The 26,350-nt window shown below is 42.9% G+C and overlaps 1 protein-coding gene across 4 annotated transcripts; it reads right to left on the bottom strand.

Annotated features, from left to right (window-relative positions):
- Positions 1 to 1,017: 1,017 nt before the first annotated feature.
- Positions 1,018 to 26,099, bottom strand: SRPX2 (sushi repeat containing protein X-linked 2). Of its 4 annotated transcripts, none has more exons than XM_047843971.1 (11): positions 25,879 to 26,099; positions 24,002 to 24,213; positions 19,422 to 19,502; positions 10,156 to 10,347; positions 7,663 to 7,839; positions 7,234 to 7,360; positions 6,961 to 7,082; positions 5,679 to 5,858; positions 5,208 to 5,341; positions 3,179 to 3,300; positions 1,018 to 2,082 (listed from the first exon to the last, which is right to left on the bottom strand). In XM_047843971.1, the coding sequence occupies exons 2-11, from the start codon at positions 24,081 to 24,083 to the stop codon at positions 1,902 to 1,904; spliced, it is 1,398 nt and encodes a 465-aa protein (XP_047699927.1). In that variant the 5' UTR covers positions 24,084 to 24,213; positions 25,879 to 26,099; the 3' UTR covers positions 1,018 to 1,901. The 4 variants fall into 4 exon arrangements, with proteins under 4 accessions (XP_047699927.1, XP_047699928.1, XP_047699930.1 ...); XM_047843972.1 differs by having other exon boundaries at positions 24,002 to 24,084; XM_047843974.1 differs by lacking the exon at positions 7,663 to 7,839.
- Between the last annotated feature and the right edge of the window lie 251 nt (positions 26,100 to 26,350).

Raw genomic sequence — 26,350 nt, 5'->3', positions numbered from 1 at the left:
TCCATGTCTTGTCCCATTCAGCAACTGCCTTTTTATTTTGCATTAAAAAAATGAGATTTCCACTGAGCCCACAGTGAAAACAGCTTCTTTCTGACTCAGTACTATCTCCATATATTCTGGGCTCATGATTTATGTCCCATCCCTCTTCTTTGGAGAGTGACTTTTCTTGGGTTGAAAGCCTTCCATTTCCCTTTTTCCTAACCGGGGCCCATTTCCAAGTCTTGTGTCTGAGTAGGATTGTATATAGAAACCTTTGTCTTTGCTTGGAGCAGTCAGCTTTCTTTAAATGAAAAGTAGAAAAAGTAGAGGCTGTGCAGCATAATATTTACAAACAGTGACTCTGGCTCCAGACTGCTGGTGTTTAAATCCCAACTCTGGCACTTCCTGTCTGAATCTTAGGCAAGTTGCCTAATCTCTCTGTGCTTCAATTCCCTCATCTGTGAAATGAGACCTGCCTTATAAGGCTTTTGTGAAGATTTCAGAGTCCATTGATAGACGGTTTGGAATGGCACCTGGCACATAGTGAGTGCTCAAGCATTAGCTCTGCCTCTCCATTCAGCCTGCTTCTCTAATTTTCCACGGTGACCCCCTAGACAAAGCTGAAGGAGAAAGGCTGCTGAGTCTTAACCATGACATCAGGTTCCATGAGTATAGAAAAGAAAGTTCTCAGCAGCATGGGAAGAACACCTTTCTTTCAAACACTGACACACCATAGAGTGTTGCTCCATTTCACAAGAGCCCAACCGCAGATTTACTTTCAGGCCTGACTCTTAAGGCTTGACTTTGTGCCGTGGTAGCTCCCACCTGCTCTGTGCTCATCTCTCTTTTTTTAAGCTTTATTTATTTATTTATTTTGGGGAGATAGAGGTCAGGGTAAGTTGGGGAGGGGCAGAGAGAGAGGGAGAGAGAGAGAATCCCAAGCAGGTTCCATACTGCCAGCACAGAGCCTGTTGCAGAGCTCAAACCCACGAAGCCATGGGATCATGACCTGAGCCAAAATCAAGAGTCATATGCTTAACCGACTGAGCCATCCAGGCGCCCCTGTGCTCATCTTTTAAAAGCGATTAGCTAAATAAGTTAATACATGAGGCTCTCTTTTTTTTTTTTCTCCATTACTTAGTTTTACAGAGGCTTGGAGTGGTGGTTTTGAGGTTCTCTAGATCATGACCTAGGGGCTTCCCTGAAGAAGGGACAGCACTGGTACCTTCTGCTATGACACTGGAGGCTCAGTAAAAAGAGATTGTTGACCATGATCCAGCTGGAAGGGCCAGGGCAAAAGATTCTGCTCTGGCCTGATTTTTCTTCCCAAGCTGCCTCCCATTGCAGCATTTTCCTTACTCTTAGATGAAGCAATGGTTAATGTGACATTTGTAACCCAAGTCCTAAAAGGGGAAATGACAAGTTCCAGAATGTTTTGAAGCTCCCACCACCTCCAATGATATAGTTAGCCTATAGGGAAAATCCAGCTACACTTGCTTAAGTGTCCTGGTTGTTGTGATGGTGCTGCCCTCTGCTGTCACCTCAGGGTAGAGGAACCATTTAAAACACAGCCGTTTAGTGAATGAATTGAGAATTTACTTATCTGGAAGACTTTGGAGCGCTGTGCAGAGGCCCAGTTAGGGAAAGAAGACTTTCACCCCAAGCCCGTTGCCCAGGGCCTGACATCAGTCCCTGCCTAGCTTCTTATGCTCCTCAAGTGCTACTGAAAGCAGAAATTTGCTTGGGGAAACTATTACACAGCCCTAAAAAGGGACCTGGGAATGTCTCAGGATTGGTAAATCTCACCCACCTCAGAGTCCTGTCCTTAGAACTGTGGAACACCATTTCTTCCTTTTATTAGGCCCCAAGTTGCAGCTAAGAGAGCTTTTTTCCCTTGACCTCAATTATGCCCTGGCTGAAGTTCACTCGCATATATCCCTTTGCTCCCGTCGTTGGGTCAGCTCCTGGTTGCTCAGTAGGTAGTCATCAATGAATGTGAAGATTTCCTCGGGGGTGACAGGTTCCATGTAGCGTTCCCGGTCAATTCCCTGCTTGTCAATCAACACCATGTTGAAGTAGGAGGGAGTGAGGCGCTGAAATTGCCTAGAGAGAGGAGCCCAGGAGGTGTGAGACCTTGTCTGGGCTTCATCGCACCAGGTTCTACTGCCCTCTGACCTTTCACAGCTCTGCCTATGGACTAATTCCTTCCCTCCCTTGTCCTCATCCCCTCTACTACCTATCTCAAGCCTCTTTGTTTTTCTCTGCCCAGACCCTACTCTTGCTGTCCCTATGCATCTAACTCTGCTAAGCCATGTCTTTTTCCCCTCAGATGGAGCAACTTTATTGATAGCAGGCTAGGCTTCCCTCATAGGCCCCCTTCCTTAAGCAGGGTTATCACAGGTAGCTATGCAGGATGCACAGAATACCTCCAGGGAGTACAAGTCATATGCACTATGATGTAACTAGTGTTTTCTAGAGTTAGGCTGGGCATAACGTGCACAAGCATATATGGCAGCCCTGAGGTTGATTAATATTATTACCTGGTCAACTCTTCTATCTGTACCTGCAAGTTTGCGGTCTCTTTCCTCTACGTGTTTCCCAGTTTCTCCCCTACCTGGGATTGAATCTTTCTGTCCTCGCTGAGACTGAGCCCTAAAGGCAGGTATTGTTTATGAACAGAGAGCAATGATGACTTTATTGGCACTGAGTGTATGTGGAAGCATTGGAGGGGTGGTAATGGATAGATAATGAGAAAAGTCAACTTCTACCACCTGCCACCCACTCTTTGTCCAGGGGCAGAGGGGTATGATTCAGATTTTAGTGCCTACAGATGCCTTTTGTTCCTTTGTAGACTGAAGACATATGAGGCCATGAGGCAACAGAATCAGAGGCTTCTCTGAGTCATATTTGAGTCTGTATCTCAGTCCTGGCTGTGCTTCAGAGTCACCTGAGGTACCTAATAAAAGCATAGTCCTGAGGTGGTTTGGGGTGGAGCCTGGTGATCTGTCTTTTATGCTCTCCCTCCACCCATTTGATTTTGATGTTCTACCACTCTCTAGTTTTACCTAATGTATCCCAAGTGTTCAAACATAAGGCATGCCTCAAGATAGTGTCTGCTGATTTCCCCCCAACCCTCTTGTTGCCAGTGTCCTGCCTAGGGTTGCTGCCCACCCCTTCCCTGTGGCCTCCGAGCCTGGACCTGAGCTCCTCAATTATGTTGGCTGACAGCTGTTGCTCCCGGATGCGCCCCACCTCCCGAGGTGTCTGCCCCACCAGTTCAATGATGGTCACATGGCGCAGGTCCAGTCCACAGGTGGATTGCTGGGAAGGAAGAGAAGATTTTATGGAATAGGCTCTCAGACTCAAACCTAAGGCTACTTAGCTGATTCCTCCTGGGACCAGGCAGTGTGGGAAAGGAAGGGCTTCTCCCCCAACCATCATACCATAGCATTTAACAACCTCTTTGATCTGTCATTCCTGAAGCATTTGCCCTAATAGTGTTTCTTTTATTCTAATGAAATGAACCAAACCTGTCACACCACGGGGAGTAGAAAAGTGAAATGTAATTGATAAATTGCAGGAACATAATCTCTCCTTGTTTGGTATTGCATTGGCTTTAAACTACATAGGTTCTTAACAGATGGCTATGGTGATATGATTATAATGGCTATCATTTATTGAACACACATACCTAATGCTTTGTAGGAATAAGTTGATCCTTACAACACCCCTAACAAGGTAGGTGGTATCATTCTTATTCTGTAGAGGAGAAAGTAATTTGCCCAAATTTGCATGACAATGAGATGCTGAGCCAAACTGAAGGCTGATGCTGCCTACCCTTGTACATGCTCCTTACCACTAGGCAACATGGCCATGGCCTTTCCCTCAGTCTCCAAGATTTCTCCAAAGTAGTGCCAGTGCTCTTTTCATTGCCCTTTTTTGCCTTCCTCACACTGGGCAGGACACCTTGTAACCCCACCCTGCCTTTTCGTCCTACTTTGTCCTGCAGGATCCCCTCTTAGCCAGTTATGGGGAGTGAGGTTTAAAACAACATTGAACACTCCCTGGTGCCTGACCCCTTATTTAATCTGTGGGCTAATCCTCTAGTCCTGACCCTCAAAATCACTGTCCTTACTGACTGTTCCTGTTCTTGCTTTCTGTTCAAGCCGAAGTATTGCCTTTGCTCCTCCCCCTAGCCCCCATTTTCTTTGGATTGCTGGAGGAACAAGGTCCTTTTTGATCTAGACACCTAGGGTCATCCTTTTGATAGAGTTGCTGCCATCACGGGCCTCTGAATATTGACTTAGCAACTTCTAAGATTTAACCTTTAGAAATCCCCCGATTTAACCTTTAGAAATCTTCCTAAATAGCATTTTCCCTTACCTGGCTATCCAGTCTCTTGCAGCATCTCAGAGCCATTTCTCTTAGTCCTGTCAGTGCACCCTGCATTCTCTTCAAGAACCTTTTTATAAGACCCAGTGGGTATATGTGTTGTGTCTTATCAACTCCCCCCTCTTCCACAAGTGGATTCAGCCAGATAACTCTTAGTATGTTAAAAATTGTCATGCAACTATCTCATTTTATTTTGTAATATCACAACACTTTTCCTTCTCTTTTGCTACTATAGTGGTGAAGAGCACAGATCCTGGAGTTAGACTGCCTGGTTTCAATCCCAGCATGACTACTTACTATCTAGTAATCGTGGGCAAATCCCTTAACCTCTCTACGCCTCACTTTCCTCACCTATGTAATGGGGATAGTAATCGCACTTACCTTATAAAGGTTGTTGTGAGAATTAAATGAATAGGTGTAAAGCATGCGCTTATATACCTAGTATTTAATAGCACTTATTATCTAAGTGTTAGTGCTATTACTCCTTGAAAACATAAACACAATTAATTCTCAACATTTACATTTGCTCACACCCGTCTCACCAGTCTCTCCAGAGTGCTTTGCCATGCTCCCTTGCCATCTTTCACCATGCCCCCTGCAAGTTACACCCACTATTCCTGTGCCCTCACTGCCTTTTCAGTAAAAACAGCACTTTTTAAAATGTGCTAAATTTGTCTACAGTAAAACTGATCAAATGTTCCCCACAAAAAGTTTGAGGAAGTGGGGTTTGTGCTGCAGAAAAAGCAACTCTTTGATTTGAAAGAGGTAAGGCAGTAATGGGGTGGGGTTAGGGGGTATGTAAAGGAACTAAGCCCTCATTAGGGGGTGGGTCTCACCTGCAGCATAGAGATCTGCATTTTATAATATCTGTTGGAGGGGTCAGGAGCTGAGATGATAAGGAGCCGCTGTTTCTCAAAGAACTGATCCAGAAGGCCAGCAGCTGAGTTGACATTGACATTAATCTTCATAGCTAGGGCAAAAGCAGATGGTCAGTCGGAGTATGGCTTTTTTGTTACTTGTAATGCAGATAACAACACTGTGAGTTTCAGTCTTTCAAGTTAACCCTTTTTGGGTGTTTCTGCCTTTCCTTGGGGGAAATCCTGAAAGAACATTTGGACAGTTTGAATCCTTCTTGGGTAAGAGTATTGTATGGGGGAACATTAGCCCTTAAAATAAACACAGGTCAGAAACCCCCATTCCCACATCATACATCTTGCAATTGGACCATTGTGGCATACATAAGGAAAGGTACTGAAAAGTAGCCCTGATCAATATGTCCACTTTCCCCATCCCCTTGTTTCACTCACGAGCACAGATGGGTGGTGATCCTGACCACTGGCGGCTAGACTGGCAGACCCGGGAGGGGGTTCCTTGGCGTTCATAACCTCCATCACAGTGGTATTCACAGGTGGCACCATAGTTGTCCCCTGCTGAGGTGCAGGTGAGGTAGCCATGCTGTGGTGGTTTGAGAGTTGGGCAGCGTCTCACTGTCAGGGAGAATTTCAAATTAGGGGCTATGGTATCTCTTTTAGGGAAAACGTGTTAAGAGGGTGCCATGCTGTGTTTTCTAGACCAGGAGACCTAGGGTGATCAGAATGAATGCTTTCTCTGTGTTTGCAGTGGCCAAGAGTGGAGCCAGATTTTTCCTCTTAAGGAATTCAATCTGAAATGCAGACAAAGGTGTTCATAAAATCTGGAAGTGCAGGGAGTATACATATTGTCATAAAAAAAAGCTATCAATCTGTAAAAAAAAAAATGTTTGTTTTCAGATGTTGTGGATACCCTGTGCAAAGATGACTACCTTACAAAATTAATTTTAACATCAAAAATAAATTGGAGAAGACTTAAATATCCATTAGTGGTAGAGTGTTAAGAAAATCAAAATATATTCTTAGAAGTAGATTGTTATGTTGTCATTCAAAATATTTCTGAAGAATTTTTAAAGAGTATGAGAAAATTACTTGTGTTGTAATAAAAATGAAAAAGAGCGATCTAAGATTGGATGTAAGTATGATGTCAACTATATATTTTTTTCAAAGTATATGTAGATAAAAGACTTGAAGGAAGATACCAAAAGATTAACAATGATTGCCTCTGGATGACTGGGAAATGGATTTTTTCCCTTTGTACATTTCTTTATTTCCAAAATGTTCAACAATGAGCATGAATTATCTTTATAATGGAAAAACCAAATCAACACAATACAACACAAAACAAAGAGGAAGAATCAGGCAGCCAACACTACCTATTTCAGCAGAAGTGAAAGACTGAGAATGAAAGCTGATTAGATTTGATAATTAGAAGACTAAGAAAAGAAACAAATTTTATACAGAGTATCTTCATGAATTTTATCTAGATTTAGAAGAGCGAGAAAGTCTTGCTGGGGAGTCAGGGTTTCTGAAATATGTATACACCTGTAATGCAGCTTCCTGAATGACCCTGTTTAAGTGAACTTGTTTTTTTCCCTTTTACAATATAAAAGAGGCATCTGCTTCAGGCCTACAGAGGAGAGGGTTCTGGTGGGCATGTAAAGGGTCAGGATAGAGCAGGAATAATGAGCAATGTAGAAATGGAAGACTTCTTTCTGACCTTGTACTTTCACAATGAACTTGCAGCTGGCCCGATTATAGGCTCGATCGTAGGCAGTGTAACGAATCACATGCTCTCCTTCGGGAAAGTGAGAGCCAGGCTCAGGGCCCCGAACTGTCACTCTGCATGGTACAGAGTAAGAGAGCCAATGAGGAACGAGACTCTTAGAATTGGGGTTTGGGGCACATAATCACTGTGGCATCGGCCCGTGCAGTTCAGTGTGGGCAGAGCCTGAGAAACTGCTGGGAGGCATAAGGGGAATCCAATACTCACCTGGTGATAGTACCATCAGCAGAATCCTTCACCAATGGCGGGTCCCAATATACTCGGGCAGTCAGTTTCTCTGGCTCTGCCATCTTCTCACGTGAGTGGGGACAACGGATCTTGGGGGGATCTATGTCTGTCAAGGTCAGAAATCAAGTGCTGACTCATGGGCCCCGTACCTTCTCTTGAGGTAACCCATAGAAGCAGCACTACACTACTGGGTAGATAAAAGATGCACACTCAGTTCAAGATACTCAATGAAACTGGGGGAGGAAGCCCAGCTCCAGAGGGAAGTGATGACTTTGTTAAGCTTATGACCAGGGTGCCACCCTCATTGTGAGCAGGAATGTCTTCTGTGGTGAGAATTCCACATCCTTTGTGGATACAATGCTGGGGTGGTTCTTTGTAGCAGGACAACAGGAAGTGACCACCATTTACCTACACATACAGGCTCGCCTCCACTCCATCGCCCATCTTCCATGCAGATTCGGCTGTGGTCACCTTCCAGGTGGTAGCCACTGGAACAGCTGTAGTCACAGCGGGAGTCAAGAAGCACCCCATTTGTGCAGGTGTAAGTGCCACTAGTGATGAATGGCAGTGCGTGGCATGTCACCTCTAAGAGAGAACCAAGTGGCAAGCTCAATGACCTGTGGACTATCTGCAGGTGATGCCTCAGCATCTAGCACAGGAAGAACCTTATCAGAGACATCAGAAAAAACAAACAGAAAACCCTACCCCAAACTGTCCTTATATTCTTGTGCCTAATTGCCTTTTAATTTTCATATTATAAAGCACAGCAGTGCCCTTGGAGGTGGGGGGAGTCTTAAAGAAGTAAATTACTTGTCCAAGTGCATGGACTTCAGAATCACACTCAAGTTTGGATCACAGCTCCACTTCTTACTAGCTCTGTGACCTGAGCAAATTACTTCATCTCTCTGAGTCTCACTGTTTTCATCAGTAAAATGTGGATATTTCATAGGATTGTTGTGCAGATTAAAAGACATAATGCATATAAACCTCTGGACTCATTTAGGGCCTCAGCAGCCCCTTTCATATCTTGTTCCTAAAATCCTACATGCCCTTTAGCAAATTCAAAGCTTCCTTTCGAGTATAATTTTTGCGTTAACCACCTCACCCCTCAGCTGAGGCTCACTTTCATGTGGAAGCAGGCTTGTCTTATATCTGGGTGAGAATACAAGTCAGACCAGTGCCTGGACGTCCAGACTCGATGGTATTTGATTAAAGAGGCATCCATGGGCTTTAGACACCACAGGTGTTAGAAGTGGAGACTGCTTCCATGAATTGATTGTGACCCTGATTGTGAGCTTGCCAAAGTCTGGTTTGAGATGTCTGATACTCAAGAGAAGTAGGCAAGTTATACTTTTGGCTATCTAAGTTCTAGCCTTGCACATGTTCAATTATTGGAGCTTTGAATAAAGATTCTATATAAACTATGTTCACTTGGCTTCTTGGCTAAACCAGACTTGAAGAGGAGTACCTTTTATGTTTTCTAATATCCTTTATTTAAAGACCTATAAAAAATGACTTCCTTGAAATCAGGGCCAAGAAAAAAGGGTTGTCTTTTCAGATGAATTTGTTTTCTTAGTATTATATGACTGAAAATGATCCAAGGTGTTTGCCCTTTTATCTCTTATGAGGAAGGACAAAGACAGATTCATTATTCAAACATTGGAATTAACCCATTTTAAGCACCTGGAAATATGTATCTCTCCATTCTTTTAACTGATTTTATGTTCATTTACAGACATATTATTTTATTTTATTTTTGTTTAATTTTTAAAAAATGTTTATTTTTGAGAAAGAGAGTACGAGCAGGGCAGGTGCAGAGAGAGAGAGAGAGAGAGAGAATCCGAAGCAGGCTCCAGGCTCCGAGCTGTCAGCACAGAACCCAACCCGGGGCTCGAACTCATGGACTGGGAGATCATGTCCTGAGCAGAAGTCGGATGCTTAACCGACTGAGCCACCCAGGTGCCCCTAGACATATTATTTTAATTTTGTAATCCCAATTCAAATTCATTTTGGAAATGATGGCATCTAAGTCCTAAAGCAAATTACTTACAATCACCTAGAGGGGTGTGGTGGCTTCTTTCTTTGTGGCTATCAAGCTTCCCCTTTCCTCCACAGCATCTTCTCTGACCAATCCCATCTGTCTCTAGATGCTCATTGCTGTGTGTCCACTCACACAGCATTCATGTGCACACATTTGTGTTTCTATCCCATTAGTCTTATAAGCAGCTTGGGGGTAATTGAGGAATTGAGTGAGCTCATGAAGAGACCAATTCAGCGCCCCCTCTCCTCCAACATGTGTGCCCTACAAATGGCATTCAGTGATGGACATATGGACAGGCAAAGCTCAGCTACTAAAAGTGGGTAGGCTGTAGAGCTTGAATAAGAGGCAGGGATTTGGGAGCTGCGGGGGACATGATTTAGAATGTGTGTATTAGTATTCCCACATTCTAGTTTTAGGGATTCTTCTGGACTTTCAGAAGAGAATGAAGAACAGCAGATGTCTTGTGCCTTCACTGCCAAGGCCCTCTATGCCAGGAAATATAGCAGTTGGCCATGACTGGGAAAGAGTATGAGACCACACACATCCTTGAGAACTCGAGAGAAAAGCCCAGGTTTGCATTAGGCCCCACACCCAAACTTTATATGCATTCCTGGGACTGCTGAGCCAGAAGGACTTGTTGTTACATAAATGTCCATATTGCTCGGGGAATAACCACAGGAAGGGAAAATGAGCTAGAATGTTAGGATGTGGATAGGTCCTGCAGGACACCTGTGGAAAATCCTCAATTTACATTTGACAGAGGGCATAGTAACACCTCTGGACATATACCCTCAAGTGGTTGACTGGCTGGCTGGCCTCTCTCACATACACTTGTCAGTATATGCACACACACCACTTACGCCTGCAGTAGGCAGTTCCAGACCAACGGCGGTTTGGCAGACATTGCACCGACCTTCGTCCGATCAGTCGAAAGCCCCGATCGCAGGAGAGCTCACAACGAGTACCCAGGGTGCTGTGATAATTTCCTCCCCTCGGTGAGTAGCACGTGGCTTCTCCATCCTGGATATTTAATGTATAACACCATCGGGGGACTGTAGCAATAGAAGAAAAGTAAGCTAGAGGTACAGTAATCAAGACAGTGTAGTATTGGTGAAAGGACAGCACATAGATCAGTGGATCAGAATAGAGAACCCATAAATCGACCCATACAAGTAAGTCTGTCAAAATGATTTTTGACAAGGGCACCAAGGCAATTCAATGGAGGAAAGCTTTTGAACTAAAAAGTTCAAAACTTTTGAACAAATGGTGCTGCAGTAATCAAACTTCCATAGGCAAATGAAACAAAACAAAACAAAACAAAACAAAACTTCTGCCTAAGTGTCATAACTTATACAAAAATTAACTTAAAATGGATCATGGACTTAAATGTAAAAAATTAAATTATAGGGGTGCCTAGGTGGCTCAGTCAGTTAATCATCTGTCTTTGACTCAGGTCATGATCTCACAGTTTGTGAGTTCAAGCCCCATATCGGGCTCTGTGCGCCTGACAGCTCAGAGCCTGGAGCCTGCCTTGGATTCTGTGTCCCCCCCCCTCTCTCTGCCCTTCCCTGGCTCATTCTCTCTCTCTCTCTCTCTCTCTCTCTCTCTCTCTCAATCTCTCTCTCTCTCTCTCTCTCTCTCTCTCTGTCAAAAATCACTAAACATTAAAAAATAAAATAAAATTATAATACTTTTAGATAAAAAAAAACAGGAGAAAATCTCTGGGATCTAGAACTAGGCAAAGAGGTCTTAGACATGACACCAAAAGTTCAATTCATAAAAGAAAAAAAAATCACAAAATTTAACCTTGTCAAAATTTAAAAAGTTTGTTCTGTGAAAAACACTGTAATAGACAAGACAAATCACAAACTGGGAGAAAATATTTGCAAACCACATATCTGACAAAGGAGTAGTATTTCAAATATATAAAGAACTCTCAAAACTCAACAGTAGAAAAGGAAAGAATCCTGTTAGAACATGGGCAAAAGACACCAAGAAACATGTCACTGAAAAGGATATATGGATAGCAAATTAAGTACATGAAAAGATGTTCAGCATCATTAGAAATCATTAGTCATTAAAGAAATGCAAATTAAAACCACAGCGAGATACCATTATACACCCATTAGGTTGTCTAAACTTAAAAAAAAAACAAAACACCTGGTAATATCAAGTGTTGGTGAGGATGGAGAGAAATTGGGACTCTCACACATTGCAGGGTGAAATACAAAATGATACTGCCACTTTGGAAAATATTTTGGTAGTTTCTTATAAAGGTAAACACACACTTGCTGTGCAACTCTGCAGTTCCACTTTACGTATTTACCCAAGTGAACAGAAAACCTGTGTTCATACAAAACACTGTACGCAAATGTTTAAAGTATCTCAATTCACAATTACCAAAATGTGGAAACAGCTCAAACGTCCTGTGGGTGAATGGTTAAACTTACTGTGGTTTATCCATACAGAAGGAAGCACCGACAACATGCAACAACATGGATGGATCTCCGATGCAGTTTGTGACCTGGAAGAAGGCAGACTCACAAGTCTGCATACTGTAGGAGTCCATTTATATGACATTCTGAATTAGGCAAAAATACAGGGACAGACGAATGGTTGCCAGAGTTCAGGAGTAAAGGTTGGGGATAATTTTAAAGGGGAAGCCCTAGGCAAATTTTTGAGGTGATGGAACTGTGGTGGTGGTTACCTGACTATGTGCATTTGTCAAAACTCATAGAACTGTACACCAAAAGAGTGAATTTTATAGTATATGAATTTATTTTTTAAATTTTGCAATGTTTGTTTATTTTTGAGATCAAGAGACAGAGTGTGAGTGGGGGAGGGGCAGAGAGAGGGAGATACAGAATCCTAAGCAGGCTCCAGGCTCTGAGCTGTCAGCACAGAGCCCCATGCAGGGCTCAACCTCAAGAACCACCAGATCATGACCTGAGCTGAAGTCAGACGCTTAACCTACAAAGCCACCCAGGAACCCCACAAATTTATTTTTTAAGTTTATTTTATTTTATTTTTTGAAAGAGAGAGAGAAAGAGAGAGAGAGAGAGAGAGAGAGAGAGAGAGAGAGAGAATAGGTGGGGGAGGGGCAGAAAGAGAGGGAGAGAGAGAGAATCCCAAGCAAGCCCGGCACTGTCAGTGCAGAACCCAATGCAGGGCTTGAACTCACCAACCGTGAGATCATGACGTGAGTCAAAGTCAGATGCTTAACTGACTGAGCCACCCAGGTGCCCCTACAGTATGCAAATTTAAAATGACTTAAAAAAAATTAACACAAAGATATAAGCTAGAGAGGGGAAGGGATTGTGATAACCAAAGAAGGCTGCTTAGGAATAAAAGTCAGATCCCAGTTCAGTACTGAGCACAAAAGGTAATAGAGCCATTAAATTATAAAGACATTAGAAAGATGCCTCATTGGCTACACAAAACAAATGACTCTTCAGTGGCTTCAGATTTTAAAGGAGCACATATAAACAGGCAAAGGTCCACATGCCCAAGGATGCATACATAGGATGACCCAGAACTGTTAGCCTGGGGTTGGAAAGGCTAAAGCCCCATAAAAGCTGATTCAGCTCCCAAATCCTAAAAGCCAAAAAAGGGAGGTCTTAAAAAAAAAAAACACATCAGGAGCTAAAGGAACAAAGAAAGGCTAGGAACCTCTGCCTGAGGGCAGCTGGAGAATGAAGACAGATGATAGTGGGAAAACTATCCTTTAAGCAACAATATGCTTGTGGCTTCCCTTGTTAGTTTTGAGCCTGCATCTGTGATACACGACTGCCATCTGGGGACAACAGCTCCAAATTACAGAAAGTCTCTGAAGCACTATAGTTGCAGAGCTGTTGATTATATGTCACAACACAATGACTTTACATGGGAGGCTGGGACCCCAACAAGCACTCCCATTCTATTGCTCACCCATATTCTGTCAAGGAAAATACACATCAGATTGGAATGAATGGAACAAACAAGCATAGCACAGGGAAATATAAAGTTCAGGATAAATGCTGAGACAGTAGGAGAGGGCCTAGTTATTGCAAATAAGGTCAAATTTGCTGGCCCTGAGGAATCGTGGCACAAAGCAAACACATTGGAAGGCTGGTAAAAAGCAAAAACACTATTCTAATTTTCTTTTTTCCCCAGCTTTATTAAGGTACAATCGATAAATAAAACTGTATATATTTAAGGTGTACAATGTGATGTTTTAATATACATATACATTGTGAAATGATTACTGAAATCAAGTTAATTCATACAACCATAATTTCACACAGTTACCATTTTTTTTTGTAGTAACCACACTTATGATGTAGTCTCCTAGCAAATTTCAAGTATGTAACACAGTATTATCAACTATGGTCACTATGTTTTATATTAGATCCCCAGAAGGAAGAAGGCAGCCTCTGGGAACTACAGCCTGATGAGGCTGACAGCACTGATAGCAAAGGGTTCTAGAATATTTAAACATAGGCAAATGAGGAGTTAGAAAGAGAAGCGGTTATCTCCAGGTGCCCTCAAGAACAATTCCAGAATGACCTCATTTCCTTTTTGGTCACCAGACTGGTCCTTTATGGTCACCAGACTGGTAGAACAAGGTAAATGGTGGGTACACTATATGGAAGTGAGGCATGTGGCAATACCTTTCAGGCCATTGATGTGGATTAGGTGAAGACATACAGGAGAGGTGACAGTACAGTTGTGGAGATTTAGAACTGGTTGAACAACTGTACCTAAAGAATGCTGATGGGAAACTGAAACTAAGAATGTGGCAAAATATTGCTTGGCAAACTGTGTAGTAGGAAATGTGTTAGTCATTTTCTTTTCTTTCCTTTTTTAAATTTGAGATAGAGCATGAGAAGGGGAGAGGGCAGAGAGAGAGAGAGAGAGAGAGAGAGAGAGAGAGAATCTTAAGCAGTCTCCATGTTCAGCATGGAGCCTGATTCGGAGCTCGATCCCACAACCCTGCGATCATGAACTGAACCAAAATCAAGAGTTGGACACTCAACTGACTGAGCCACCCAGTTGCCCCTAAAGCCCATATTTTTTCTGATCACAATATCTGCCACTGCAGTATGTTAGGCTGCCATTTTGAAGCATAAATTTACATTCTTAAATAGGTAATATAGCCACATGATTCCAGACACAAAAAGTATAAAAAGTTACACAGGAAAAAGTCTCCCTCCCACCCCTGCTCCCTTATCTACCCCCATTTAGTACCCCCATAAAGAACCACTGTTAACTGTTTTTTAAGCATATAAAGCAAATCTTGCTATAGATTCTTTTTACCTCCTCCTTTTAACACATAGACTAATATATTATGCCCATTGTTCTCACCAATGCTTTAAAAAATAAACACCATGTGTTTTAGAGATCTTTCCATATTACTACATAGCAAGCATGCAATTTATTTAAATGAAATAACATTTATAAAATGCATAGCACAATGATTGGCACACAATATGTGTTTGTCCAGGGTGAAATTGCTGGAAGGTAGAGGGGCTGGGACTTGTAACTCAGACCCGTGGTCTCTTCTCTGTGCAGCTATCCACCTATCTTTTTTGGGGATTATAAGAAAACAAAGTGCTGGCAACAGAGTTGAAATTGCCTTGTCTGTGATTATTTTTAGATAACCCAGGCAGAGTTACCAGTTAGCTCAGGGCTGAAGCAATATGCTGGGAAAGCAGTGCCCCCAGCGGACTTAAGGCATACCTCAGAGAAGGGCTTCTGACTCCAAGCCAGGAGTCAGGTTAAGGGAATGAAATAACGTTCAAGATTAGTGAAAATGGTACCAAACTACATGGTCAGCTTGCTCTAAAATAATGATCTGGTTTTTACCAGTTATCTCTTTTAATCTTTTTTCTTTTAATGACAGATTACATTTCTTAAAAATTTTTGATGCTTACTTATGAAAGAGGGAGAGAAAGCATGAGCAGGGGAGGCACAGAGAGAGAGGGGGAAAGAGGATCCAAAGTGGGCTCTATGCTGACAGCAGAGAGCCCAAGAGCCCAATATGGGGCTCAAACCCACCAACTGTGAGATCATGACCTAAGCCAAAGTCAGACGCTTAAACCCACTGAACCACCCAGACACCCCACGAAAGCTTACATTTTTGATGAAAGAGATGGAATGACCATGGCTTTGGAGTCAGACAGAGAGACCTGGTTTTAAATTCCTGTTCTGCCACCTCTGAGCTCTGCAACTCTCTAAATTTACCTTCTCTGAGCTAAGTTTCCTGATCTGTAAAATGGGGATAATAGACAAATTTCATGAGGATGTTCTGAGAATCATCTGAAATTGCATGTGTAAAATATATCTATCCCTGGGAATGATATTCACTAAATCAGTGCCTGGGTTTGAGCCACCAGCTCATTTGGTGTCAAGAAACAACACGCTGCTGCCATCTGGAGACACCATCCCCAAATTACAGAAAGTCTCAAGCACTACAATTGCAGAGCTGTTGAGAAAACACAAAAAGACCTTACAGGGGAGGCTCGGATCTCAGGTTGTACTTTCCCAGCCACCCACTCCCCACTCAACACTGATAACCCCACTCAATTCGTTTTGTGTCCGGAGACCAAATTCCTAAACAGAGCCATGACACACATGACCCCAAGGCCAAAGGCCACCATGTGGCTGACATTTTTCTAAGGGGCTTTATGACATTTAAAAATAACCAATGAGTCAGGTTAATATTAATCATAGGGCTGCTGGACCCCCCTGAAACCACTTTTCTGCATCTGTTACTTTTTCCTATCCACTTTTTCCATTTACAGTTTTCTGCAATCTGGGTTCTGCTACCAGGATGTCAATGACCCAGTAAACGTTTCTTGAGCACTACTTTTGACATAGTTCTGTGGGGGTATCACACATGGCTCCTTCTGTTAAACAGGTAACTATTTTGTTGAGGGCAATAAGAAGTAAACCAAAGGGGCAATACCTAATGAATGCCAAATGAGCGGTCCAGATAATAAAAGTTTATTTCAGAAGAGGGACATAGTAGATACTCAATAAATATTTATTGAATAAATGGAAGGGAATGAGGGAATGAATGAGGAAAAGCTCAGTGTGCACTAAAGCAGTCAGGGAACAGAGTAGAATTCTACTAATCTGGCTGAAGCATAGATTTCATGTGGGGATAAGGGGTAATGAGTTGTTAGCCTGGACAGCTGAACTGAGGCCAAATTCTGTTCGAAATGGTCACATTGGGCTACTAGGTTTGGGGAAAGGAGAAGCATGAATCAAAGAATCCAGTTAGGGGGGCAACTGTCATTATCCATGTGTGAGGTAATAAAAGTTTTGATCCCATGGAGTAATAAAGAAATGACAGTTCTCGGTGAATGGCTGGTGAGAGGTGATGAAGAAAAGAGGCTATTAAAAATGCCATTGATGGAGAAAGAGGAGCACTCTTGCACTGTCAGTGTGAATGCAAACTGGTGTAGCCACTCTGGAAAACAGTATGAAGGTTCCTCAAAAGTCCAAAATAGAACTACCCTGTAATCCAGCAATTGCACTACTAAGTATTTACCCAAAGTATACAAAAATACTGATATGAAGATACACATATTAAACACTGATTTGAAGATACACAGTCTTTCTTTGACTGACTTATCTCACTTAGCATAGTACACTCTAGCTCCATCCATGTCATTCCAAATGGCAAGATTTCATTCTTTCTTATGGCTAATATCCCAATGTGTGTGTGTGTATATATATATATATATATATATATATATATATATACCACATCTTATTTATCCATTCATCAGTTGATGGACATTTGGGCTCTTTCCATGATTTGGCTATTGTTGATAATGCTGCTATAAACATACTGAAATGCCATGGAGCCCAAGTGGTGGTAAGAAGAGAGGGGCTTTCACATTGCTGCTGAGAGACTAGAGAGATTGAAGTTCAAGAAAGGGCCATATGATTGATGCATTGGGAGAGAATTGTGATCTTCAGGGAATGTTGTTTCAGCATGTAGATTTGTGGGTGAATGGGAAACAGACTGTAGGGAGTTTAGGAGTTAGTGGGTGCTTAGGCAGAGAGGCAGTGGGTGTGGACTCTTTGGCAGCAAGAAGATAGAAGGTAGGTGGAAAGAAGCATAGAGAAACACCAGATCTGATCATTTCTCTATTGAAATTATTCTCTCAAAAGTCACCATTTACCTTCTTGCCAAATATAATGTTTGCAATACCCTCAATTTTTCTCTGCAATATTTGACACAGATTTCTCATTCTTCCTCCTTCCCAAAACTCTCTTCTTATGTGGCTTCTGTGACATGATATATAGTACCCTGATCTCCTTCTACATGGCTTATTTCTGTCCCTTTTTCCTTTGTTGGATTCTCTTCTTCTACTCACATCTGTATATGGTTTCTTTTTTTTATTTTTTAAAAATTTATTTTTATTAAAATTTTTTTAACATTTATTTTTATTTTTGAGAGAGAGACAGAACATGAGCAGGAGAGGGATAGCAAGAGAGGAAGACACAGAATCTGAAGCAGGCTCCAGGCTCTGAGCTGTCAGCACAGATCCTGATGCAGGGCTTGAACTCACTAAATGTGAGTCAGATGCTTAACTGACTGAGCCACCCAGGCTCCCCATGGGGTTGATCCTTGCTCTCTATTTCTTTGCCATACCCTCAATCATCTTTAATAAACATTACTGTAGCTGATTAGTGGAGAGTCTCCCTGACCCAGGCTCTACCTTTCCTGACCTCCTACTTCTGTAGACAATAACAAGGGTGATATGGTGAAATTATCATTACCATGCAATCCCTTGTGGGAAGACATATGATGGCTCCTTATAACTCCTAGCACAACAGCTAACCTCCTCTACATGCCTTGTAAAGCATAGAAACAAAGAATCTTAGAAATGGAAGAGATACTAGATATCGCCTGGTCTAACTTCCTTTCTGTATTTTTAAAAATGTTTACTTCATTTTGAGAGAGAGAGAGAGAGATGAGGACACAGAATCCAAAGCAGGCTCCAGGCTCTGAGCTGTCAGCACAGAGGTTGACACAGGGCTCGAACTCATGAACTGTGAGATCATGACCTGAGCCAAAGTCAGAGCAGACCTGCCCAAATGACTGAGCTACTCAGGTGCCTCTCTAACTTCCTTTCTTTTTTTTTTTTTTTTTTTAAATTTTTTTTTTTCAACGTTTATTTATTTTTGGGACAGAGAGAGACAGAGCATGAACGGGGGAGGGGCAGAGCGAGAGGGAGACACAGAATGGGAAACAGGCTCCAGGCTCTGAGCCATCAGCCCAGAGCCTGACGCGGGGCTCAAACTCACGGACCGCGAGATCGTGACCTGGCTGAAGTCGGACACTTAACCGACTGCGCCACCCAGGCGCCCCTCTAACTTCCTTTCTAATGCAGGAGTCCCTATTCGGCATTCTTCACAGAGAGTCCTCCTGCCTTGCCTAAGAATGGTCCCTAGATTATGGAGCCTTTCCTAATTTTGTCTTACTCTTTATATTCAACTTTATTTTTCTCCTACTCCCTCCACATCCCATCTCCTCCAATCAGGCTGGTTTCTTCTTGGATCCTTCCTCTAACAGCTTTGTTCTTTCCTCTATATCTGTGGCCAAATGCTTTGCTAAACACCCTTGCCTCCCTTCTCCAGTTCTCAAAATCCACCCATCACTCAAGGCCTAATATATGTCATCTTTCATGATCCCTGCCCTGACTTCTTTTTATTTAACTCCTATTGCATTTACTGCTACCCCACAGATACACACTAACTTGCTCTGCATGTGTTAATTTTATTCCCCTCTCACCCATTCCCACCCCCAGAAGACTGTAAGCTCCTTGAGGGGGACAAAACCCTATCTTAGATTTTGTATCATTCATAGGCCTACCCTGCATGGGATTAGGTGTACAGCAGGTATTCAGTCAATACTTAATGATTAATAATAGATGGGTAACCTTAGTACTAGACAGAAAAGGTCATACAGCAAGTCATGACCAAGTTCATGATTGTAAATCACAGCCCCTGATTCCCTGAGCTGCAGTTTTGGCACATATGAGCCAAGCTGGAGGAGGATGCTTTAGGGAAGATCTAGGCCTTAGGCCAGAAAAGACCCTTCCTGAGCCTGAGAAGCAGGGAGGCTTACCTCGGTAGTCTAGAGCTGGGGCCTGTGGGACCTCTTCAGCATATACTTCATTGTAGCTTTCATCTGGGTAGTAGCCTGAACCTGCAATGAAGAAGATAATACCAAGATGACATATTAATTTCTTAAGTGCTTCCCAACCTTTCCTCCTATCCAACCTGGTCCCTTCTTGAGGACATGGCACTCCATGGCTAGGGAGCCAGGTGGATATTTAGTGTGGAAAGTTCTACCTTGTAAAGCAGCAGAACTATTATACATAAATCTCAACATCTCAGGTGCATAGAAGGAGAGCTCATGATCATGGGTGGAGGTGGGGGTGACTTACTGGTAGCACAAGAAGCTTCCATTCAAAAGAAAAAAATGAACTTCTTGACTATCCATCAATCCCACCAATCTGGAATATAACTGACCCATTTCCTTGATGCAACATGCAAGGTTTTGATGAGATATGGATAACGACTAAGCTCTGAGGAAGGTCTGTTGTCTCAGGTAGGAGTTAAAAATAGAGTCTGAGTAATGGCTTTGCCACTAGTGACAGGACTGCGCATGGTCCTCAGAGAGAAACAATTCCTCAGGCCCCCACTAGCCCACAGGGCACCACCCTTTTGCCACTTGGTTGCCATTGCTAGGGGTGGCATGCCAAGGCAGAGGGAGGGTTCAAAAGGAAGAAGAAATGAGCGTAGTTTCACGTCCTGAGCAGTTTGTCCTGGTTTGCAGGAAAAGGAAGGCAGAGTCCTTTGGGGAAATTTCCTGTTCCTCTAATCATCAGGAGCTTTAGCAGGGAGCTGCTGAGCTAGGAGAACATTCCCAATCCATTCCCATTCTGTTAAGTGGCCCAGTCCCTAGTGGAGGCAAATCTGTGGCTGTCTGGGAGACTAAACAGTGTATTCCACCAGACTGCGGGAAATCAGTCATGAATACAAACTAATTGGAATATAACTTAGTTCTTTACGGAGTGAAGTTTCTGGAAGCTCTCTTTCCAGCCTCTCTGAGCCCTAATGTATGCACAGGAATAGAACAGCCAGCCATGCTGGAGTCAGAAAACAATTCCTCATTTCCAGGAGACGGTGTGCTTTCAGGACAGGGCTGGGGTTTAGTGCTAGAGGCCTTGGGCCTGTGTAAACACTCAGACCACAAGCTTGTCTGCCTCCTCTCTGGGAAGAGGCACAGCCCCCCCCCACACACACACACACAACCCCAGCACTAAAGGGTGGAGCAAAGGGCTAGATGATGGAGCTCTTCCATTACCCACAAGCCCAGACTGGGGGTTGGGGGAGTGTTGGAAAACCATTCCATCTTAATGAACAAGGGAATGAATCAAATTGAAAGTTTGCCTTATGAAATCATGTCTTCATTGGTTTGCCCTCATTCCAGAGGAAAGAGTTCATTTTTTACTTTCCTTTTATTTTTTTTCTGTTTTCCCAATTCAGTTATTTTCTTGGCTTTCCTTTAGTTCTCCTTAGGCGTCCTCTCCCTTGTTTTCTCTCTTCCCACATGGGAGGGTTCTTTGTGGGGCACGGAATTCTTGTCAGCTGTTTCAGTTTAGTATTAGCCTCAGAGCCTTATAGCTTCTGTAAACAGGAGGCCAGATGTGTGTGATTCCCTAAAGGATTAGTCCCAGCATGCCTGTTCCAGAGCTTGCTTGTGAAGAAATGCCCAGCAGGGTGAAAGCCCATTTACCAGAAGAGCAAACAGGAGTGTCAGAAGCCTATGGCTGGAGAGCAATAACAACAGCGGCGGCAGCAGCAGCATGACTAACATCACTGAGCACATACTTGTCCTCTGTTCAGCCCATTACATGTTATCTTCTTAAGTCACCCTAACATCTCAGTGAGGTAGACACTCTTATTGTTCTCTGATATACAAATGAAGAAACAGGCTCAAAGGAGTTAAGGGAGTAGCCCAATTTCTCCCACCTTGGAAGGAGCAGAATAGGTATTCCAGCCCAGGGTGCTTTGACCCCTTGATACCAAACTCAGATACACCACTAAAGATGGTAGTAGGAGAAAGTTTTGGACGATATCCAGCAGACATAAAAATCCAAAATGTTTCTTGCCATCCAGCTTTTTAACTCCGTGTGTGGGATAAAAGACCACAATGCAATTTCTATCATTCTAGAATTACAGGGGATGTGGGAAAGCAGAAGGGAAGACTCAGTCAGATAATTACAGTCTCCAGCAGGGTGCAGAGATAGCTGGACTGGTGCCAAGTTTGCATTGTGATGGGAATGGGTTTAGGCCACCTTACCACTTTAAGCCTTTCTATGTCCCTCTCTTTGCCTGGGTTCGGGTATTTTATTTTGCAAATATTACGATACTGAGATGAGATATAAGAAAATAGAGGGACACTCTCCCCACATTGTTCTATCTGCTTGCCCCTTCTCAGCACTGAGGATGGGAGGTTTGTGCCACATTCCTCGGTTCTTTTACATCAATCAGTGGTCTGTTACTGGGTCCCTCCAAATTCCATAGTACAGTCAGACCCTCCAAGCACTGTCCTTCACAAAGGTATGGTTGGAAATGTAACTGATAGTTGAGAACTATTTTAAGATATACACTAATGCGTGGCTTATGGTAACAAATATGGTCTGACTTCCTGAACTGCACAGATATGTCAATCCACACTTTTTAACCCACTGTTCGCTTTATTAATATTCTTAGCCCTTCCCAACATCCGCTGATTATTCCTGGATCCTTTTCCTGATTAGCCCTCAATCCACACTTGGTTGCTTTCCTTATGCCATTCCCATTTGAGGACAAAGCTATAGCCGTGAATAAACAATGCTGGATGCACGAGGAATGGTCAACAAATATTTGTTAAATGAATGAATGAACATATGAATAGAGCAAGCTCAGACAGCTGAGCTAGTGATGTAGGGTAGGATTATTAAAAAATTTCTGAATTTCTCTCAGCATGTAGCCTTCCAAGAACAGAAGAAGGCAGAATGAAGGCTGTCAGAGACCTCACCAACCTGGGCTCCCCAGAAAGAGCCTGGTGATTCTTGTGGAAGTGAACAGTGGCACCCTTGAAAATGGCCCTTTGAAAGCTTCAAATGAGTCTAAGTTTTTTGTTTAAAAAAAAAAAACTGGTCTCTCCTCAAGACTCCAATAGTTTGGGCTTCCACTCTAGAAAAGGTAAAGGCCCTTGTACTCCATGAGGTTTCTTTTTTTTTTAAGTTTATTTATTTATTTTTGAGAGAGAGAGAGAGAGAGAGAGAGAGCAGTAGTGCGAGGGGCAGAGAGAGAGAGGGAGAGAGAATCCGAAGCAGGCTCTGCACCATCAGTGCAGAGCCCGATGTGGGGCTCGAACCCACAAACCATGGATCATGACCTGAGCCGAAGTCAGATGCTTAACCGACTGAGCCACAGAGGCATCCTCTCCATGAGGTTTCTTACAGGGGTTCAAAACTAGGCTTTGAGCCATCTAATTTCCACTCCTTAGTCCTCTGGTCTTTGGATGGATTTTGGTGTTATATACTTGAATTGGCTAGGGGGAGGTTGGGAATGACAGCTGCACATATTATCTTCTGGAGACGTGGGGTTCCTTTAACCCCAAACAGTGTGTACTCTGCCAAGGGCTTGACTTGAATTTCTTCTTCTCAATGTCAGCTCTTGTGCTTTACCCCCTACAAAGCCAGGTTAAGCCAAAGAGGAGAAGAAGTTTGCATATTTGTTTAAAAGCTTGATGCAGCTGTTCCAGACAAACAGAGCTACTGCCAAAGGCCTCCACCAGGAGCTAAGGGCATGTGGAAAATTTTAGCTGCAATGCCTGTGGCTGTGATGGAAGCAGTTTGTTATTTACTCATCTCTGTATATTTTCCTAACTCTATTGGTTGGGTCTAACTTTCTTTTACTCCTCCCAGCCCCCATGAAGGTAGACACTGCAGGCCGCAGATTATTCTTAGCACTTGGAATGCCAGATGGGCCCCATCAAAAACCTCTGTCTGCCACCTCATTATCCTTCCTTCATTTCTCTCCCTCCCTCTTTCCTTCTTCTCACTGAGTCTGTTCTCTTCAGCTCCCTATGTCTCCATAGGTAAAGGATGAAACATTTAGGAATCCAGAAATCTCCATCTCTTCTGAAGTAAAAAACAAGCCAGAAGAGACTGGGGAATTCCTGTTTAAGAGATTGTGATCTGTATTGTCATTAACATCTTTGGCAGAAAGGGGCTATAAAAATCTCATCCTATAAGTAAGGTCTAGGGGAAAGAGAGGGAGGGAGAGACTCACACACACACACACACACACACACACACACACACACACCAGATGAGAGAGAGAAACAGAAAGAGAGAGAGAAAGGGAGGGAGAGATGAAGCTGAGTGCTGAGCAGGTGAGACAATGGCCTCAAAAGTCATATTTGTCCAACCCTCTCACTTTTGTGCTGATGCAGCCTGTTTTCAAATATCTCTTATTTGCCTCAAAAGCCTCCCTTGGTAGCCTCTTGGAATGTTTAACCATCTTTGTTGGTGCAAATAGTTTTTCTTTATTTGTCTCTTATTGCAGTCTAAGTCTCCCTTCTCTAATGCTTAGTCTAGGTCTTGCCTTCCATGGAAATAATGGGCAACAGATCCTAAAACTTACCTGCATACCATGTTGCTGTCACTGCTGGAGTGAAGAAGAGCAGGATAGATAGAGCTCCTCTTTGGGTTAGTTGACCAGCCATCCTTAAAAGAAGTCGGGAGGTTAGGGAGACAAGAATAGAGATATGTGGCCAGAAGTACCAGGGAAAAGAAAATATGTTTCATAAATCAGCCATCAATGAACTTCCAAAAGTGAGAAGCAGAAATGCGGATCTGTGAGGAAGAAGAGAAATTTTTAGATTATTTAATGCCTGTTATATTGTGTCCTCTGTAAGGACCTTCCACTTTATAGAATAGCAAGACTCTATTTGTTATTTCTGATCTCTTTTCCTCCCAGGAGGAGGATGACATAAAACAATCAATTCTCAATTAACCATGGTGAGATCAGATGCAAATGTTTCATTGTCCAAATTATAGACAGGGACATGGAGGAACCAAAATCAGGAAGGGGCCAACATAAAGTCATATAGAACGAAGAGGGAATCCTGCGATCTAAAAGCTGCCAGTTGATGGTTTCATCTGTTTAACTAGCATTTCCTAACCATTAATCTGGGAAAGCATTAGCATATATGGACTAAGAGCTTGAACTCTGGAGTTACACAGATCTGTATGTGTATCCAATTCTGTCCATATTAGCTATGGGGTCTTGGAAAACTTTCTTAACTTCCCTGAGCCTCAGTTTCCTCATCTATAAAATGGGAATCATAATAGTATCTACCTTATACAATAGATTATTGCCTGGCACATAGGGAAGCAATCAATATATATTAGATATTATTATACCCCACTTTGTATTAGACAGGACTACATGTTTCCTTTCTCTAGGCTCTCAGACATTAACTATGGTCTGGATATTTTCTTAGCTTTGGGTTTTGAGACTTAGTGGTTTGGTAGTGGCTTTTGGCTTTTAAGTCTAGCCTAACCTTCTTGTTTTATTCTGCTGAGCTAGCAGGAAGTCCGTGACGTTGGGAAAAACCTATTGAGGGACATGAGGAGAGGGTGAGCAAGCTTCAATTGCCTTCTCACTTCCTGTCCTGTCTTCACAAAGGGATGAGAGTTTTGAGGTTCCCAGTAGGCAAATAATTCATCCAAAACAGTATTAAAACTTGCTGCTTATTGGTATAAACTGGTCACTGAACTTTTCAGTAAGCACCCATTCACCCACATGATGTCAATGAAATGCCATGCTCAGGGGAGGAGTCAGTTCCAGAAATGGAGAAACAAAAGATGGCAGATTCTGGCCAGAGTCCCTAAGGGATGTGAAAAGTCCAAGAATGGCAAAAATTCATTTTCCACTTCAATTCAGATTTTGTCCAGACACTATCAAGGAAGCAGAATAGAAAAAAAAATTGAGAACAAGCAAGGGAGGCAAGGAAAGTGGAAAGATGTGGGAAGGAAGCTAGAAAAAGAAAATCTGTTAGGGCTGAAGGAAAGAGATAAAAGCATAAAGAGGGAACAAAAGGACAAGAAAGGGAGGATTCAAGAGAGATCCAGGAAAATGAACAGCTAAATAAACTAATCACTGACCCCTCTCACATATGCAGTCTCAATCCAGTTCCTTGGTCCTGGAACACAGGCTTTCCTTTTCAACCCACTACTCTGCATCTGTGACTGCTTCCCTATCTCCTCCCTGATCGGAGACTGAAAACCTGACTCACTGGGAGTCAGCCACCCTCTGCTGCGGGTCAGGAAGGTAGTGGGAACCTGTATCTGCAGCCAGGTCATGGTTCAAATGGCAAGTAGCATATAATCCAGTTTCATAAAAGAACCCACCCCCCACTACAACCCATATTGCCCATGTCCTAGGTCTCATTACCTTTGATGATTGTGAAATGAGGTAGTATAATGTAGAGGGGTTCAGCAGCAGATCTTACTTACCTGTTTTATATTTTTTTGTGCTCTCTTTCTCCTTCTCTTTCTCCTTCCTCTGTGCTCCTCTCATCAGTCGGAAAAACTTCTACTTTACCATTCCTAGAACGAGTGGCTCTTGGTCTGTCCGGGCCTCCGGGATTCTGTTAACACTGCCCAGATGTTAGGACATCCACATCTGCCAAAAGTTTCCTTAAAGCTGTATTATCCCCAAAGCTATAAGCTATTCCTCCCTCAGAGAAGGACTTTAGAGAGATGGGGGAGAAAGAACACAAGGATTAGAGGAACACAGTCCATCTGCCACAGAACAGAGGGAAAGTGTGAAAGGTGCTGGCCCAGAGCCCATGAGTATAGTAATAACTAACAGAGGCTGGCTAAAGGGCCTCCAGAGATGTGGTGTGCTGAAGAAAACTTCTTTTTATGACTCAACATGACATCAGGATTGAATTAAAAGGAATTTCACAAACTCCAAGGAGAGGGG

The sequence above is a fragment of the Prionailurus viverrinus genome, chromosome X, assembly GCF_022837055.1.
Source record: "Prionailurus viverrinus isolate Anna chromosome X, UM_Priviv_1.0, whole genome shotgun sequence".
Lineage (NCBI taxonomy): Eukaryota > Metazoa > Chordata > Mammalia > Carnivora > Felidae > Prionailurus > Prionailurus viverrinus.
This window is presented reverse-complemented; position numbering and strand designations above follow the sequence as displayed.

What these genes read in the sequence shown, in the direction of transcription:
- SRPX2 (XM_047843971.1), bottom strand. Translation starts at nt 24,083, where the DNA reads ATGGCTGGTCAACTAACCCAAAGAGGAGCTCTATCTATCCTGCTCTTC. An exon ending in CCCAGCTCTAGACTACCGAG is followed by an intron (nt 10,348 to 19,421) that starts GTAAGCCTCCCT and finishes CTATTGCTACAG; the next exon opens with TCCCCCGATGGTGTTATACA. An exon ending in ATCACCACCCATCTGTGCTC is followed by an intron (nt 5,342 to 5,678) that starts GTGAGTGAAACA and finishes CTTTTGCCCTAG; the next exon opens with CTATGAAGATTAATGTCAAT.